At 48.6% G+C, this 16,592-nt stretch overlaps 2 protein-coding genes across 54 annotated transcripts in view; one reads left to right on the forward strand and one right to left on the reverse strand.

Annotated features, from left to right (window-relative positions):
- Positions 1-3,481: 3,481 nt before the first annotated feature.
- LOC141577534 (GDP-fucose protein O-fucosyltransferase 2-like) lies at positions 3,482-10,989 on the reverse strand. 19 transcript variants are annotated; one of them, XM_074362949.1, is made up of 6 exons: positions 10,782-10,989; positions 10,392-10,453; positions 9,159-9,391; positions 6,858-7,024; positions 5,901-5,958; positions 3,482-4,306 (listed from the first exon to the last, which is right to left on the reverse strand). In XM_074362949.1, the coding sequence occupies exons 1-4, from the start codon at positions 10,869-10,871 to the stop codon at positions 7,017-7,019; spliced, it is 393 nt and encodes a 130-aa protein (XP_074219050.1). In that variant the 5' UTR covers positions 10,872-10,989; the 3' UTR covers positions 3,482-4,306; positions 5,901-5,958; positions 6,858-7,016. The 19 variants fall into 19 exon arrangements, 17 of the variants coding, with proteins under 17 accessions (XP_074219050.1, XP_074219048.1, XP_074219039.1 ...); XM_074362947.1 differs by having other exon boundaries at positions 3,483-4,303; XM_074362948.1 differs by lacking the exon at positions 3,482-4,306 and adding an exon at positions 4,313-4,992.
- A 140-nt stretch (positions 10,990-11,129) lies between these two features.
- Positions 11,130-16,592, forward strand: part of LOC141577532 (uncharacterized) — a 137,951-nt gene continuing 132,488 nt past the window's right edge. For 22 of the 35 annotated variants that reach the window (XM_074362891.1, XM_074362899.1, XM_074362895.1 and 19 more), the window contains exons 1-5: positions 11,130-11,357; positions 12,784-12,869; positions 13,080-13,162; positions 13,780-13,915; positions 16,382-16,468. In XM_074362891.1, coding sequence (XP_074218992.1) covers positions 13,874-13,915; positions 16,382-16,468 — 129 coding nt within the window. In that variant the 5' untranslated portion in view covers positions 11,130-11,357; positions 12,784-12,869; positions 13,080-13,162; positions 13,780-13,873. Of the gene's footprint in view, positions 11,358-12,783; positions 12,960-13,079; positions 13,163-13,779; positions 16,234-16,381; positions 16,469-16,592 lie in introns of all 35 variants that reach the window. The other 13 variants (XM_074362923.1, XM_074362898.1, XM_074362896.1 and 10 more) reach the window with 13 other exon arrangements.

Consider the following 16,592-nt stretch of genomic DNA (forward strand, 5'->3'; position numbering starts at 1 on the left):
TAAAAATTTAGAGAGAATTTTCATTAAAAGGCAATATAGCTTCCAAATCATTGAAGAGAAAATTAACAATAAAAAAATTAATCAATCCAGCTAATATGGAGTAACAGAGACCATATTTACCACCCTAAAATAAACCACAAAATGGATACAATATATGAAGCAATGATTTTTAAGAGAGGTGAAAACGATCATCCACTAGGACCCTGCCCTGCCACCACTACACCGAGGCTGCTAGGCCTCCTACTGCCATCACCAATAATGTCCACCAAGAGGTGACATTTCCTTCCTCTGCTCCTACTGCAGAGCCAGTCCTGAGCAGTCATTTTGCAGGTTTTGGCAGGCAGCTCCCAGAAGTGCTCTCGTGGACCTTGGTCCCTTTTGGCCACCAGCAAAGGGATCAAGGATGAGCAGTGAGCCTCCTTACTCATCCAAGACCTAGGAACCTATCTAATTTCTGAGCAGGGCTTCACTCTTCTCTGCTGTCTGGTACTCTCTGCCCGGCTTCCCGTGTCCCCAGTTTGGGCAGCCTGCACGCTGGCCACAGCCCATCAGAATCTGTTCCCCCGCCAAGAGGCAACGCGTGATCTTGAGTAGGGCTCCAGGCCTCTGGAGCAGCGTGGCTTGGACTGCGTCCTGGCCCTGGGTGCGCGAGCTCCATGTCCTTGGTTGAGTCAGTTAACATCTCTAAGCTAAGTTTCTTCATCAGTAAAATGAAGACATATCAATATGGAAAAATAAAGTCAGAATCGGGGGGGAATAAATTTCTAGTGACTGAAGAATTTTTTAATTTTGAATTATACAGCAAAAGACATCATACAAATTTTACTACTTCATAATTCTAAAGGACAGCTTCTACTGTTAAAACTAATGCATGTACATACACACAAACACACGTGCAGACGCACTGACTCTGGCCCACATACATTCCCTACACACACACGTACATGGACTCATGTACCACACACACACATAGCATACACACAACCACACACATCCCCAGGCGCGTGCGCGCACAGCCACACACACACTCACAGTCATGTACCACACAATTCCCCAGGTGCGTGCGTGCGCACACACACGTCATACACACCTTTGGCGTTATTCTAAATCAATTTACAATTGAGGGTCTCAGTGTCCATTGTTTTATCCGCTCAGAAGATCCTGACTTCGGACCGTGAAGCAGGAGCCCCTCCTCTCTGGAGATGGTCTTTGCCACTTACAGTCTCAGTAGAGCCAACATAAATGCCCTGGACCCTTGGAAGTGCAGGGCCAGAGCATACCTGGGAGCTCACATTCTATATATCTAAACATTTTAAGTGCAGTAGGTTCTAAAGTCCTGCCTTTACAAATATATATTCATTATAAAGGGGAAGGCCAGGTTCAAAATTAGAACAACCAGACTCAGGGGAGTCCTGCAAAGAAAGTGAGCGTGTGGGGAGAGCTGATTCCCAGACTCTGATCACTAGCCTGACCCTTTTCTTCCCAATGCTGGGTCCATCCCTTGCCATAAGTGGCCTTGGATGTGCACAGGGGGACACTCAGATTTCACGTCCGGGCTCTGCCTATAACCTCCATGCAAACAGCTGCCCTTTGGCCTCTCTGTGAGTCCTGGGAATCTGAACTCCGGGGAGAGCCGGTGCAGGCACTAGAAATGGGTCAGGGGCTGCTGAGGCAGGGCATTCGGCGTCCTGGGTTTCTAGAGCATGGGATGGAGCCAATGACCATGCCCCCTTGGCCTTGCTGACTCCACCCGATGGAGGGCGTGGCCAGAGGAAGTGTCAGGGCCAGGGGAACCTTCTGCAGTGCAGGACCCAGGGCAGCGGGGGGCCCGGGTCTAAGGAGAGAAGCCCTAAGGAAAAGTCTGTGGAGGCTGTAAGGTACCTTCATTCCCATTAATTAAAAAAAACAAAAGCTTACCACAGGCGTGCGGGGGAAGGGTTTTGTTATAACAAGGGAAGGCACTTGCCAAGGTCTGGCCATAGAGGGCTGCTGGGTTTGCCAGGTTGAAGAGGAACCGAGAGGCCGTTTGCCTCCCCTGGGTCTAGACACTGCTTGAATTCTTCCAGGTGACACTTAAATGCAGTGAGACATGGAACTCTCTAAAGTTGTTAAAATATTCATGGTGAGCCATTCAACTCTCTCCTCATTCTTGGCTACGAAAGCACGATAAACACAGGTGGGAATCTCATCAGCCTGTTGGTTGGTTCACTGTCCATCTGGCGGCCCCTCTTGTAGGAGCCTTTATCACATCACCCAGGGCTGACCCATCTCAGGATCACAGCTGATTTTCCACAGGTGGCACCACTTGCTGGTGACATGAAGGAACCATGTTAGCCACCTCCCAAACTCTGAGGCTTCTCCTGGGAGGAGCCTGCAGACACCCAGTCCAGCCTCTGCACAATGATGCTCCTCAGGGTCACTCCCGGCTTGCTGCCCTGGCCTCTAGCTCTGGCCAGAACCTCGCTGAATTGTCGATAAATGTCCCCCATGCACCACGTCTAAGCTTGGGGTCCAGAGGTGACCATGGTTCTTATTTTCTTCCCATCGATGGATTGTTTGATCTTCATGTAATCGTGTTGGCAGCAAGGCCAGTACCGCCCTCCTGAGGCCTCCCTGAGCCGCCTCTGTCTATAACTGTCCTAGCGCCCCAGGGGATCGGGTCTGAAGCCTGGCACTCAGACACGAGGATGACAGCTGGAGAGACAGGAATCCACTCCTGCTGTGGCTTCTGCTGAGGCTCGATGTGGCCATACAAATGGATCCCACAGGCCCTGACTTCACTTGACTCGCTGCAGGGATGCTCCCACACTGCCCCGTTCCCCCCCCAGAGACAGAGGGCTTTCTGCTTGTTCCCGAAGGCCCCACCCCCGAGGGGGCACTGGGTCCAGTGGAGCGTCCAGCCTGGTTCCCCGCCAGCCCTTAGGGCTTTGGTGGGGCCTGGAACGTCAACTACCCTCCCCTTAGGGGCCCGTTTGTCCATTCCAGCCAACAGACCTAGGTCATAAGCACTTTAACTCACCTGAGGGTGTTTTCCTCACTTCAGGGGCAGTGAGGACGGGGCTTCTTCACACTCCAAGTGCCCCAGGTCTGGATGCAGACAGTCTGGCTCTCCCCCAAGTCCTGCAGTTCCCGGCCACACCTGCTGCTGGTCACAGTCTGTGCTGTGTTCTCTTCCAGGACAAGGGGTGCACTCTGACCCCCGCCCCGCCCCCACCAGCGGTGGCAGAGGCGGCGGACAGGCAGGTGAGCTGGGGCCTGAGACCGTGCCCGCAGATCAGTGCCCCAGAAGCCGCTGGAGACTAGAGGGGCCACGGGGCAGAAGGCAGCATGGGATGGGAGGAGGAGGAAGGTTCAGGATAAGGAGATGAAAGGGGGAACGGATAGCACTGTGAGGACCTCGGCCATGAAAGGGAAGAGAAATCACAGTGACAGCTGGAGCGGTGTCGGCGTTAAAAGCTGCGCGCTGTTTTTTTTTAATTTTATTAATTACCAATATATATTGACAGATTTATTATTTTATTAAAGATTATGTTCCATGTCATATAACAGGATAGAGTGTGTTATTATTTATTAAATAATACATAATAGAAGATATACTAGCATATTATCTTCTGTTTATTTATTAGCAGATAGTATATAATACATATGTAGGTGTTTATATACATAATATATTATTCATGCATCTATATAATATATAACCCATAACAAATAATGTAAGATAATGATTAATATATAATATAACAAGATTACATATCAATAATGATGTAATATTACCCATTGTATGTCTTGGTTCATGACACATTCTCATCTTATTTGCCTGTCAGAAGTATTTATGTATTAAAATTAATATTATAAGACACAGTTATGAACCTATCACCCAGCATCATAACAGGAATATTGACAGTGACATACTGGGTCCTCTTTACCTATCCTGCTCTTGGCCTCTTCTCACAGGAAGTAACCAGCATCCTGAATCCTGGCTTACCCTTGCCTTGTGTTACTTTCACACACACAACATTTAAGATCAGTTAAAACAAATGAACTGCAGGTACATGCAATGAAGTGGATGAATCACACACTCCATGTTAAATTGAAAAAGTAACCCCTAGAAGGTAGCCGATAGTGTGCTATGCTTTTAACTGTGTGTATATATGTCAACTAAACTCACTGAATTAAGAACAACTACAGCTAGAGTTCAGGTGGGAAAGGGACAGATAAAAGGTGAGGTGAGCAGATTTGCTGTAGGTGAGCGAGTTCCTTTCCAGTGACATGTCATTCTCTCTGAAGCAGGAGGCATGACCATCTGCTGGGAGTCAGGGAAGAGAAAGAGGGAAGGTTAGAGGTGTGCAGAGAGCAGAGAATGTTGACATAACTGAGTGATAAGTGGGGAAATGTGCTCACTATAGAAATCCTGGAGGATTGCCTGGCAGCGGCAACATGGTGGGCATTGATTTGTAGTCTTGGAAATCTGTGCTGGGAGAGCCTGCTGCCTGCAGGCTCAGAACAAGTAGAGCTGGGTGAACCGAGATGGAAGTCGGCCTGGTGAGGAACTGAAAAGGTCAAGGCTCAAGGGGGTTTTGTCTGTCATAAAGAGAGTGCTGACTGTGGATGCAGAGCTGGAAGGTGGGGAAGTGGAAGTAAGAGGAACGTGGACAGGCAGGAAAGCAGAGGAGTCAGCGCATGATGCCCCAGTGAGGGTGAAGGAGGGCCAGGGAGGCTGGTGGAGAAGAAGCTGGACGGCTAGAGGTGGGCACTTAAAGGAGAGAGGCTGGACCTGGGGTGGAGACACGCCCGGGTATGAGCCCGGGGGTAGGGTGAATGGGGGGTGGCTGGCTCAGGCTGATGGAGAAGAAGACTCTACAATGACCATACTGGGTGGTGGAAGGAGAATGAACTTTGACGTCTTGATGGTAGGAGGCGAGGCAATACAGAGCTGGTGGTCCAGGTGCTCCTGACTGAGGCAGATGAGCAGGGAGGCCAGGGTGGCAGGCACTGCTAGGAAAGGATCTGGGTTTTCCATGTGCTCCCACGAGGGGAGGAGCAATCATCTGAAGGTGGAAAGTGAGCACAAGGAGGCCAACCCAGGCTCCTGATCAAACGGGGTTTGTGAAGGTGCAAAGCGTCAACTCCAGTGATGGTGGCCCAGGAAGCAGGGACCACGGGTGAAGTGAGGGGGCACTCAGAGAAGAGAGGGAGAAGAGTCTTCTGGGTGTAGGGGGAAGAGAGGCCCGAGGACAAAGGAGCACAGAGGCACAGTGATGAGGATGGACTGGCTCTATGGTGACACTGCAGGGATGGCTGGATCTTTGTCCTGAGGGCTTAGGTTGGGGGGACTACTGGCCTCATGAGGATCCCCCTCTCAGCAGCCTGGACAGAGGCTCTCGCTCCTGAGAGCTGTGTGGCCACCACTGTTCCCGGAGGGGCTCTGCCTCCATCTTCTCTTATCAGACTTTCCTGCCCAGCCCCCGACCGCCAGCCAGGGAGCCTGGGCCTCGCAGCTGTTTGCCGTGGAGGGACACAGGCTCCTCGGAGGAGCAGGCGGATCTTACTTTGCTCCGTAACCCAGGGCCTAGCAAAGCGCCAGCCCATGTGTGGGCCATGTAGGGGCTCGGATACTTACTATACTAACTCAAAGCAGTAGAATTGCAGAGCTGGAGGAAGTGACCACTGAGCTCACAGAGTTCACTGCCCACACCCCCATTCTACAGATGAGGAATCAGAGACCAAGCAGTGAAGCAGCCTTGGCCAAGGTCACGCTGCTCGTAAATGCTGGCCTGTGTCGGGCATGCCAAGTGATGAGCTGCAGTGAAGGGGCTGAGAGGGGTCTCTGGGGCCAGAGAGCTCGGGTTCAAGTCCCAGCTCTGCCATTTATTAGCCGTGTGATTAATGAATGTCCTTACCTTTAAAGTGGAACTCATAGTGGTGCCAACTCATTGGGTTGTCATGAACACAGCGTTCCTGGAACAGCAGGACAGAGTACTGTAAGGGTTTGCTGTTGCTTTGGTTATGATTATTATCACCAAGTGAACCCTGAAATGAAGAACAAAGGCAGCAAGAATTTTTATTTTAAAGGAGTTTCAAATCCTCTGATGAATGCTTCATTTCATCTATTCAAGTTTTCATTTGACCCTTATTAACAACTACACAATGGATGACTTTTGAGGCAATCTTGCTTCATGTCTTTAATTCTCACTAACGACACAGGCTATTTAACAGGCAGCAGTTTCTTTTCCAGGAAGAGGGACAAAAAGTTAAAAATGACTCAGTGCCTCTCGGTCCCCAGTGAGTTGGTTGTGACCTGTCAACCCAGCTTTGGGGAAGTGCCCGCTCCCCCTGGGCCCACTGAGCTGCCCCGCAGCCTCCAAGGGGTGCCGTACCCCCACACGAATCCAGTCTCTTGGTTCCTATCTTTGCTTCAGATCCCTCAAGGACTGCCCATGCCCCAGGGCCCCATCTGCCCCACCAGCCTTGGCTGATGGACTCCAGGACACCATCCTGGGTCTCAACCATCCCCTGTTCCTATGACCGCCCCACTACTCTACATTTTGTCCTTCAAGTGTGGGCTTCTGTGGCTCGCCACACAGCAGGGGTCTCCCCGTCCTCCACCTTGGGTAACTGCATCGTCCTGCACGGTGCCTAGGGAACCCGTGTGGAGGCAGGAAGAATACAGAACAACAGGTGCTCAGAGGGGCTGCCTTTCCCACTGCAGGGGCCCTAGAGAGCTTTCTCCCAGCTGGTTATTCACAGGCGCTGAAGCTGTGGAATCTCGATCTCACCAATTTAAAGGGCATCATCACTAATTACAAAAGCAATCATTTCTTCAGTAGCAAAAAGAGAAAACACTTTGTGTTCCCCACCTCCAACTGTTTTCCTCCACCTTCAGATGTTTCTCATCTCTGGGCAAGGGTAGAATGCAACTCACAGAATATTATTTTTCAATGTCTTTTCCCACTCTGAAGATTGCTTTCCCAGAACCGATGAAGGCTACAATGGTTTAGCTTCCCTGGACTGAGGATTCAGAGGCCTGGGGGGAAGGGGGGAGGGGGAGGTGAGATAACTCAGCAATATTGAACCTAACAGAGACATTAAAAGGTTCTATTCTAAACAGAAAGGAAGCAGGATGCTATAGAAACAGGAAAACCATAGTTGGAAATGCAATAACGAGTTGCAAGAGAATAAACATAAAGATGTAAAAATGAAAAAGGACATCAAAATAAAAAAAGTTGGGAATGGGAGAGGGGAGCAAGAATATGTAGATTTTTTTCTTTCTTTTTTTTCTTCGTTATTCTTAGGATGTGCTGGAGCCTACGTGATTATCAGTCTAAAGGAAATAGATATAGTAATGGGCTGATATATTTGAAGAATAAGGTAAGCACAAATCAAAAGCATACAATAGAGTCGCAAAAAAACCAAAAAGAAACAAACTCAAAATGGCTTAAAGACTTAAATATTAGACACGACACTATAAACTTCTCACAAGAAAACATAGGCAAAACATTATTTGACATACATCTCAGCAATGTTTTCGTAGGGCAATCTAAGCAACCCAAGCAACAGAAATAAAAGCCAAAATAAATAAATGAGACCTAATTAAACTTATAAACTTTTGCACAGCAATAGAAACCATAAGTAAAACTAAAATACAACCTATGGAATGGGAGAATATATTTGCAAAAGATGAGACTGACCATGGCTTAATTTCTAGACTATATAAATAGTTCATACAACTTAATAAGAAAAAAATAAACAACCAAATCCAAAAATGGGCAGAACAACTAAACAAGCAATTCTCCAATGAAGACACACAGATGGCCAATAGGCATATAAAAAATGCTTAATATCGTTCAATTATCAGAGAAATGCAACTCAAAACTACAATGTTATCATCTCACACCAGTCAGAATGGCCATCATTCAAAAGTCCACAAACCATAAATGCCGGAGAGGCTGTGGAGAAAAGGAAACCCTCCTACATTGTGGGTGGGAATGTAGTTTGGTGCAGCCACTGTGGAAAACAGTATGGAGATTCCTCAAAAGACAAAAAAAAAAAAAAAAAAAAAAGACTTATCACCTAATCCAGCAATCCCACTCCTGGGCATATATCCAGAGGGAACCTTCATTCCAAAAGATACCTGCACCCCAATTTTCACAGGAGCACTGTTTACAATGGCCAAGACATAGAAGCAACCTAAACATTCACTGACAGATGACTGGATAAAGATGTGGTATTTAGATATAACAGAATATTACTCAGTCATAACAAAGAAGGAAATAAGGCCATTTACAGCAACATGGATGGAAATGGAGATTATCTCACTAAGTGAAATAAGTTAGACAAAGACAAGTATCATATGATATCATTTATATGTGGAATTTTTAAAAACATGATACAAATGGACTTATCTATAAAACAAAAAACAGACTCACAGACTTATAAAACAAACTTAGGTGTTTGGGATTAACAGATACAAATTACTATATGTAAAACAGACAAACGACAAGGATTCACTGTAGAACACAGGGAAGAATATTCAGTATCTTGCAACCTATAATGGAAAAGAACCTGAAAAAGAATAGACTATGTATATGTACAACTGAATCACTATGCTGCATACCTGAAACTAACAAAACAGCTGTATAACTGAAACTAACAAAACATTGTAAATCAATCACATTTCAATTTAAAAAAATTGATAAGCTCTAAATACCTTTATTCAAAGAAAATCTTGAAACCTTCCCTCTTACAAAATTTAAAATGGGTAGCTTGAGCAGGACCAAATTATACTGGATGGGCAGTTACATATCTTCTCCAGCACGTGGCCCATGTTACACACACATCGTGTTTTCCTACAGGTAAGAACAGCCCTGACTGCACAGCGAGCGACTCTTTCTGGGACAAGGGCCTCTGTGGCAGTGGCCTCCTTGTCACCGCTCCATCTCACCAGGAGGCCAGGGTTTTCAGAGGGGAGGGGACATAGAGCTCATACACTTCAAATTGACTTCCCGAAAAAACTATGGAAAAACCAAATTCACCTGCAGTGTAGGAAACATGAGCAGGGCCCCTAAGCAGACCGACAAGCCCAAAGTAAGATGGCCCGATGTTCAGATTGGAACCAGAACAAAGACCACCTGGCCCCAGTTAAATGACCACCACCTCACCTGCAATGAACTGCTCGTACTCAATGTCAGGGATGTTTCTGTTGAGACTTGGGAGGTCAAAGGAGTCGGACCAGGGATCGGGGCTCTGCCAGTGGTAGAGGTGGCCCCAAGGGAATTGCACCAGTACCGGCTCTTCCATCTTCAGCAGGGTCTTCAGGAGGAAGGCAATGTGGATGCAGACGTTCCTACGGAGGTTGAAGCCCTCTGGAGGGTTGAAGTCACACAGAAGGTACCTGGCAGGGAGCAAAGGAGAGCGGGTCTTCAGGGCCAGGCCTCTGCACAGGAATCCAGGCTTAGATAGAACAGATACAACGGGAATCCCTGCACAGCCCATGGCCTAGACTCCAGACACATTCAGCAGCTTCTGGTTTGTAAAGTGGAGGCACTGCCCACCCATCTCCATGTGGCCAATTACTTCAAGTCCGGGAGCAGTTGCGGAAGACATCTTGGCATCCGTCTAACACCACTAAGCACCCGACTAGCATCTGAGCACCCGTTCTCCAGGGGCTCTCAAACTTCTTGTTCTACAGAACCCTATACACTCTTAACAATTACTGAGAACTCCAAAAGGCTGCTATTTATGTGAGTTTAATCTATCAATATTTCCTGTGTTAGAAGTTAAACAAGAAGTTAGAAAAAGTGTATGAATTCACTTAAAAATATTAACAATCTACTGTATGTTACCATTAATACTCTTAAACAAAATATAATTCTATTTTTCAAAAGAAAAAATCATTAGTGAGAAGAATAGCAGTGATTTTAATTTCTGCAAATCTCTTTTGGACTGGTGAGAGCTGAATTCTCCTATCTGCCTCTGCATTCCCTGTTTTGTGATATCGCAGGCCAGGTTTTCCCTGGAAAACCCCGCAGGAACTCGGGAGAGCAAGAGTGTGCAAAAGGCAGGTGACATCCCGGCGTTTCTATGAAAATGGTCTTGCACCTCAGGGGCCTTGGATACACTTTGATAACTGTTGCCCTATCCAAGGCTAGACTCTTCTACACAAGAGCCAGGCAAGGGTCCTGGATTCTGTAATGAGTTACCGCCACCACACCCCTCCCTTCTCTGTGTGTTTCTCACAAACTCCATTACTGCAGATGAGGATGTAATCCTCAACTGGGGCCTCTAATCCCAGAAGACTGCTAACTTCAAGAGGGAGGGTCCCATCTACCATCCCTAAACCCCGCATAGTTTATTTTGAGTCAAGCCTTAGATAACTGCTTATCGGCACTGACCCTTGTGTCTTATTCCTGAGGTTGACTGAAGGAACCAACATCTGGATGGAACTGAAATTTCCCTGCAGAGAAACAAGACTGATAAGCCACCCCATTCCAACATCTGATTCTGGGGCTCTTCAAAACCCGGGTAAGGCCCCGCTTCATCTAAGATGGGTCCTCTGCCTGCCCTTCCCGGGGGGTTCTGGGAGGCCGCGGCCACCAAGGGCGACCCAGACTCGCGGCCCCAGCCCCAGGGCCTGAGTGGGAGGAAAGCTTGAGGCTGTGCCCAAGCCCTGCCCCGCCCCGCCCCAACACGCTCCCCGGCAGCACAGCCCTCCCCGGCCACCGCCCCAACCCCGATCCCACCCCGGTTCATGTCCGCCGGCCCCACCGACGGCGCGGACGTACGTTTACCGTCTGTGGGACGCCACCCCAGACAGGATGTCGGCCGCCGACTGACCAGGCCAGAACTAGTCGCCCGGCCGAGCAAGCCGCCATCCCCAGCAGCAAGCACCGCCATGGTCCCGGGCAGCTGCACACTTCCGGAGCCCGCTACCCGCCCCAGAAGCGCACGCCGCCCCGCGCAGAGCGTGGCGCCTGTAACCATGGCAACTCCGCGGGGCCCTCCCCTAGCGCTTGCGTCGTGCGTCCTCCCGAGTCTAGTTGTGCGAGGGCATAACTTGCGGAGCCAATGGGAGCCAGGGCGCAGCCAGGACGGGGGTGGTGGGAGGCTTATGGGACAGCTGGGCGGGGCCGGGGAGGGCAGGGCCGCGCGGAAGTCCTGACCTGCATGTGGCGCCGGCCGGAGGTTGGGCGTTGCTGCCACCAGTGGGCGGGACAGCGGGGCAGCGAGGCGGGGGCACCCTCACCTGTCCGTGTGTGGGGATCAGCCTGGGCTCCGTGGCCTCCGCTTGCACCGGACGTGGACCCAGGCTACCGGTGGGCAAGATAGAGGACTGAGCCCAGGCACGCACGGCTGGCCAGGTAGGGCACCTGAAGTGCAGATCCTCCAGGCCCGCTGCCGGCCTTGAATACGCGCTGCTAGGCAGTTTCCAAGAAGACGGGATCTGTCATAAGAGGGGAGGTAGGGCTTGGGTGCCAGATGTCGGGTTGGGTGCAGTCTCACAGGAGAGCCACGGTGAGAGGGCGCAGAGCGGCCCCTGTGTTGGCGGGGCTAAGAGTTTGGGGTATAGGGTCGGGGTGGTGTGTGCCTTTCTCTGTGGTCTCCTCACTCCAGAGCAAGGGGCTCTGCTTACCCCCTCCCCTCACTGCACTCCCTGCCTTCCCCAGCACCACCTGGGGTGTGGTCATGTCGAGGCAGGGAAGGCCCAGGGAAGGGGCTCATTCAGGGCCAGGGGCCACTCTGCAGGGGTGCTGGACCTGACAGCAATGCAGTGCTTCGGAACTCCCCTGGGCTGGGTTTCTAACCAGTGGGATGGAAGGGCCTTTCCTTCCTGGGGTGCATTTGGGGGAACTAGATACGTCATGAATGTCAGCCCTGAAAATGGAGGCTGCGCTACATCCATTCCTGGAAAGAAAAATCAGGCCCTTCCAGCCCAGGTGACTCAGAAAGTCAGTCAGCAATGTTCGGGGTCCCCAGTTTAGGCTTTCAATTAGAGCTGAGCGGCTCAGGAGGCCAGATCCCTGTCAGTGGCTCCAGGAGTAGGCTTTCTGCTGGGGGACAGGATCCTCACAAACACCTGTGTCTTTGTGGGTCACTCCCCTCTGACAAGCTGGGAGGCAGGGTGCAGTTGTGGGAAATCGTGTTTCCATGAGGAGAGGGCCACCAAGTGGTGGGGGCACAGGAGACAGTGAGAAAGAGTCCCGCAGCCTTTCTGGAATCAAAAAACTGGCAAATGTGAAGAAGTGCATAATTTGTTTTATTGAACAGGCTGCTTATGTAAGTTTGGAGGGCCAGGTTCAAGGACTCTGCATCCCTCCAGGACAATAGCCTCAAGAGAAGAACAGACAGAGCAGGAAGAGATGTGGGGTTTCTCCCAGGAATGAGGCAGAACAGGGATTTCTGCAGATTTGCAAGGAGACCCCGACCGCTGAGCACGGGGTTACAACCCCACGTGACCCTTGTCGTGTTTGGCTTGGGCTCTGGGTCTGGCCTGATCATGTATTCTTCCAGCTGAGTTCCAGAAATTCAGAGGGTAGACTTAGAGAGGCTGCGTTTGGAACCCGGTGTGGAGACGGAGGGTCCTTTATCCTGAGTCCCCTCAGCCTAATCACTGTAGCTGAGTTCCAACACCACCCAGGCCCCCAGGGTGGCCGTGGAGGGAGAGCAAGCCTGGCAGGTGACCCAGGGGTCCCACTGCTGTGCCCCTCCCTTATCTTTGTTCCCTTTCACCCCGGAAGGTGTGATTGTCTCATGTCATGGTGACAAGCCATCTCTCTTCTCTGTCAGGTGGGATCCCCACCCCCGCTCAGCCTTCTTGCTGCATGGATGCTGAAGGACCAGGCTCACTTGAAGTTCTGAGATTGAGCAGTAAGGTGGAAACAAAGAAACCAATGGAAGCAAAGAAACAAGTCATTGTGGCAAAGCTCCCCACCACAGAGAAGCTGCCCTGAGTGGAAGGGAGGGTGTGGGCATGCCCATTTGTTTCGTGTCTCCCAGTGCTCTTCGCTTTCTTATTGCAGACCTGCATGGTTACAACAAAATGATCTGCAAAACTGAAAATATTTACTCTCTGGCTTTTACAGAAAAGGCTGACCAGCCTCTGGTTCCCGTACCGGTCAACTGATTGGAGTACCTTTCCAGTTTGGAAACATCTGGGCAGGCCCAGGTTTGCAAAATTCTTTAAGAGTAGTTATGGAGTTTTGCTTCTAAACATTTTTATGGCTGTATACTTCTGAGCTGAGGTTGTGCTGTGTAATTCTGAGCCGGGATTTTCTCAAACTGTTTCTTATTTCTTATACCGGACACCCCTAAATTCCAAGGGGAATGGGATGTTAAGGAAGCCATGGAGTTTAGGAGAAAGATACAGATTTCATTTCCATTTAAGCATCGATGTATCTCCATCCTAGGCAGTATCGGTTCTGTGGTACTGATAGGGGAACTAAATAGCAACCAAATTTATAGAAAATAGTGGGTCATTGGGTACACAAGTTCTTCTTTTCAACATTTTTGTAGTGTTTGCAGTTTAAGATGACCGTTCCTGAGAAACAGGCAGCCTCTTAGAATGAAATAGCATTTTCCCTGAACCATACTCAATTTTTATTTCGTAGACAGCAGGAAGGGCAATCACACATCCAACACTTGGGGACCCCAAAGATAAAACGTAACTTTCTGGGAGCACACTCCCCCCGTCTCCCTCTGCTCTTTTCACTGTCCCATTGTCCCTGAAGTCTCTTTTGTATCTTCTGCTCATGACTCCAGTAACTCTTCCTTCTCGTCCCTCAGCTGGTAAGTTTACTTTTCTACTTTGACCAAGCAAACTGAAGCCAACAGAAGAGAACTTTCACCAGCAACTCCCAGCACATCCGCTCGCCTTCTGATGTCTGTGACTACACTCTCGCTGCCCCACCTCTTATTACAGGTGACATCGAAAGCCAGGTCATCCAAAAGTCACCAGGGGGCCCATCCATACAATCTTCTCCGGGCTGTCACTCCCACATCCATCCTCTCTGTCACTACCTCATCTATTTTGTTCTCCTGCTAGTTGGCTCCTATCAGTATATAAAAGTCCATCCTCTTAAAAGAAACAAACAGCACTCCTTGACTCTAATTGACCCCCACCAATTGCCACCCCATGTCTTTGCAGCAAATCTTTAATGAGTCGTTTAAACTCACTGTCTGCATATTCTCTTGAGCCATTCCCTTTTGCACCCACTCTGGCTTTTCCCCTGATCCCTCGCTCTATGGAAACTGCTCTGTCAAGGCCATCAGTGACCCCACGTTGCTAAATATAGTGGTCAGTTTTTAGTCTTCATCATGCATGGCCCTTTGGCAGCATTTGACCCGGCTCTTCCATTTCTCCTCCCCCGTGTTCCTGCTTCACTTGGCCTCCAGCCCATCGCTCTGCTTTCGATCCACTGGCTGGTCTTTTGCCAACGTCTCCTCTTTTTTCCAAATATTTACTGCGAATGTGCCTCGGAGTTGGGTCCTGGGTCTCTCCTCTATCTCACTGCTATACTTTTGGTGGAAGCAACCAGACTTGGAAATTGACATGCCATCAATTTCTCGATTTGTCCAAAACTCCCTGATTGGCCTTTTCCATTTGGAACTCTCTCCCTGATACTCATATTCTTTTTCTTTCATTCATCTTGCTTTCACATTCATACATATGTTCTACTGTGTAAATTACTTTTCCAAATTTTGAATCAGTCCATACATATCATGTGAAATGCTCAGATCTCTATTATTTCCACTAAAATGCTTATTCTAACTTAGAACCTTTCTGCATTTCTGTATTTATGTCAATAAAGTGAATAGTATTTCTACAAGCCTCATAGTTAAACAGTGTGTTTGTTTGGGGCTATTATGTAACATGAAATAATGATACATCAACATAGTCCTTTTTCATTTAATTTTATGTAACACCAAGATGAGGTTTTTGCACTGAAGACTGTTTCGTTGAAATTTTACCTACGTTACGGACAGTCAGTTTTTGTGAAAGCCCTCATTTCTCCCCTTTTCTGATATATTTTCCATTTGGCTATTATAACATATACCTTGGCATGAAATAAAATTCCAAATCCATTCACATAATAAAATTAATACATTTAAATTATATTTTTTAATGTTAAAAAGAAAGAAAAAAAAACCAGACTCCTCTACCTATTAGGCATTTCTGTGGCAATATCTAATAGACTCCTTAATCATGACATTGAAGAACTGAGCTGATTCCAGCCCCTTTCCACCTGCTCAGCCCCAACTTGTCCCATCCCCTGTGGATGGAGAGGACATCCATCCCATTTTCCAGGTCCAGATGTTGGAACCATGTTCTTTCTCTCTCTTTCTCTTACACACACAGACAGCAAATCCAGCTTGTTAGAAATTTCTAGCTACTCTGAATTCATTAACCACGTACTCCCTGTTCCCCACCCTCCTAGGAGCCTCCTTCAACCCCTTGTTGGACACCAATTAGCCTACTTCTTCCATCTTTGCTTTTCTACAATCTCATCCACACAGAGTCAGAGGGAGCCTATAAAAGCATACATTTGAGGGGGTGGGTGTAGCTCAGTGATACAGTGCATGCTTAGCATGCATGAGATCCTGGGTTCAAACCTCAGCACCTTCACTAAAATAAATAAATTAACCTCCTCCCAAGAAAACCCAAAACAAAAGCATAAATTGGACATCACCCATCCCATCAAAACTCACTAAAAGGGTCACCATTCCATTAGGAGCCAAAGTCGTCCCAAAGTCTTCGAGGACCCGGCCTGCTCTGCCTCTCCGCCCACACTCTCCACATCACTCTGGGGGCCTCTGGCTCCGGCTCTTCCTTCTTCCTCCGGATCTATTCTGCTTCAAGTTCATTACTCCTTGAGATCTGCCAGGATTGCCTTATTCCCTCCTGCCTGCCTCCCACCCCACCACCATCACCTGAGTTTGCTCATATCACTCTTATTTTTCCCCAAGCTCTTGCTACCCCCATCATGTTGCCTGTTTTCTCTGCTAAAACTCTGAGCCCCCAGTGATGGGGAGTCGTGTCTATTTTGTTGACTAATAAAGCCCAAGGGCCTTGGGAATGGGTATAGTTACTAGATTCCCATAAGTAGTAGGAGCTTATACAGATTTGCTGAATGAATGCAGAGGTCCTGGTCCAATTCGATGGAGCACTTCTGTGTCCAGCTCAAAGATTAACTCTCCTTTCCTCCTGAGAGAGGGTGACCACATCCTTGGTGATCAAAGGCAAGATCTATTTTCTTTATGCTGTTAATCTTAGGCGGGGAGATTGGGGGATCTTCATTTATATTTTAAATTTGATTCACTCTGCAGTTTGTCTCCTGTCTATGTATCCTTTTGAGAAACCGTTTATGAGTGATCATTCTTCCATCAGATTGAACAGGATCCAGGGGGAAGTACCAAGCCTGTCCCATCGGCCATCCTGTGTGTCATGTCCTGTGACCCAGTAGATGCTCAGCACGTAAGTGAACCAACAGGAGTGAGTGAAGAGATGGGAACATCTCATTATTGTGGTGGCTGCACTCTGTCCGATGCCTTGAGATTTGGGGCAGGGTTTACAACTGCGGAGGCGAGATGTCAGGTCC

Source organism: Camelus bactrianus, chromosome 4 (assembly GCF_048773025.1).
Source record: "Camelus bactrianus isolate YW-2024 breed Bactrian camel chromosome 4, ASM4877302v1, whole genome shotgun sequence".
NCBI classification, from domain to species: Eukaryota; Metazoa; Chordata; class Mammalia; order Artiodactyla; family Camelidae; genus Camelus; species Camelus bactrianus.

Coding starts and splice junctions, on each gene's coding strand:
- LOC141577534 (XM_074362938.1), bottom strand. CDS start 10,871: ATGGCGGCTTGCTCGGCCGGGCGACTAGTTCTGGCCTGGTCAGTCGGC. Junction 10,454..10,781: donor GCGTCCCACAGACGGTAAAC/GTACGTCCGCGC, acceptor GTTTCTCTGCAG/GGAAATTTCAGTTCCATCCA. Junction 9,392..10,391: donor CTCAGGAATAAGACACAAGG/GTCAGTGCCGAT, acceptor GCTCCCTGCCAG/GTACCTTCTGTGTGACTTCA.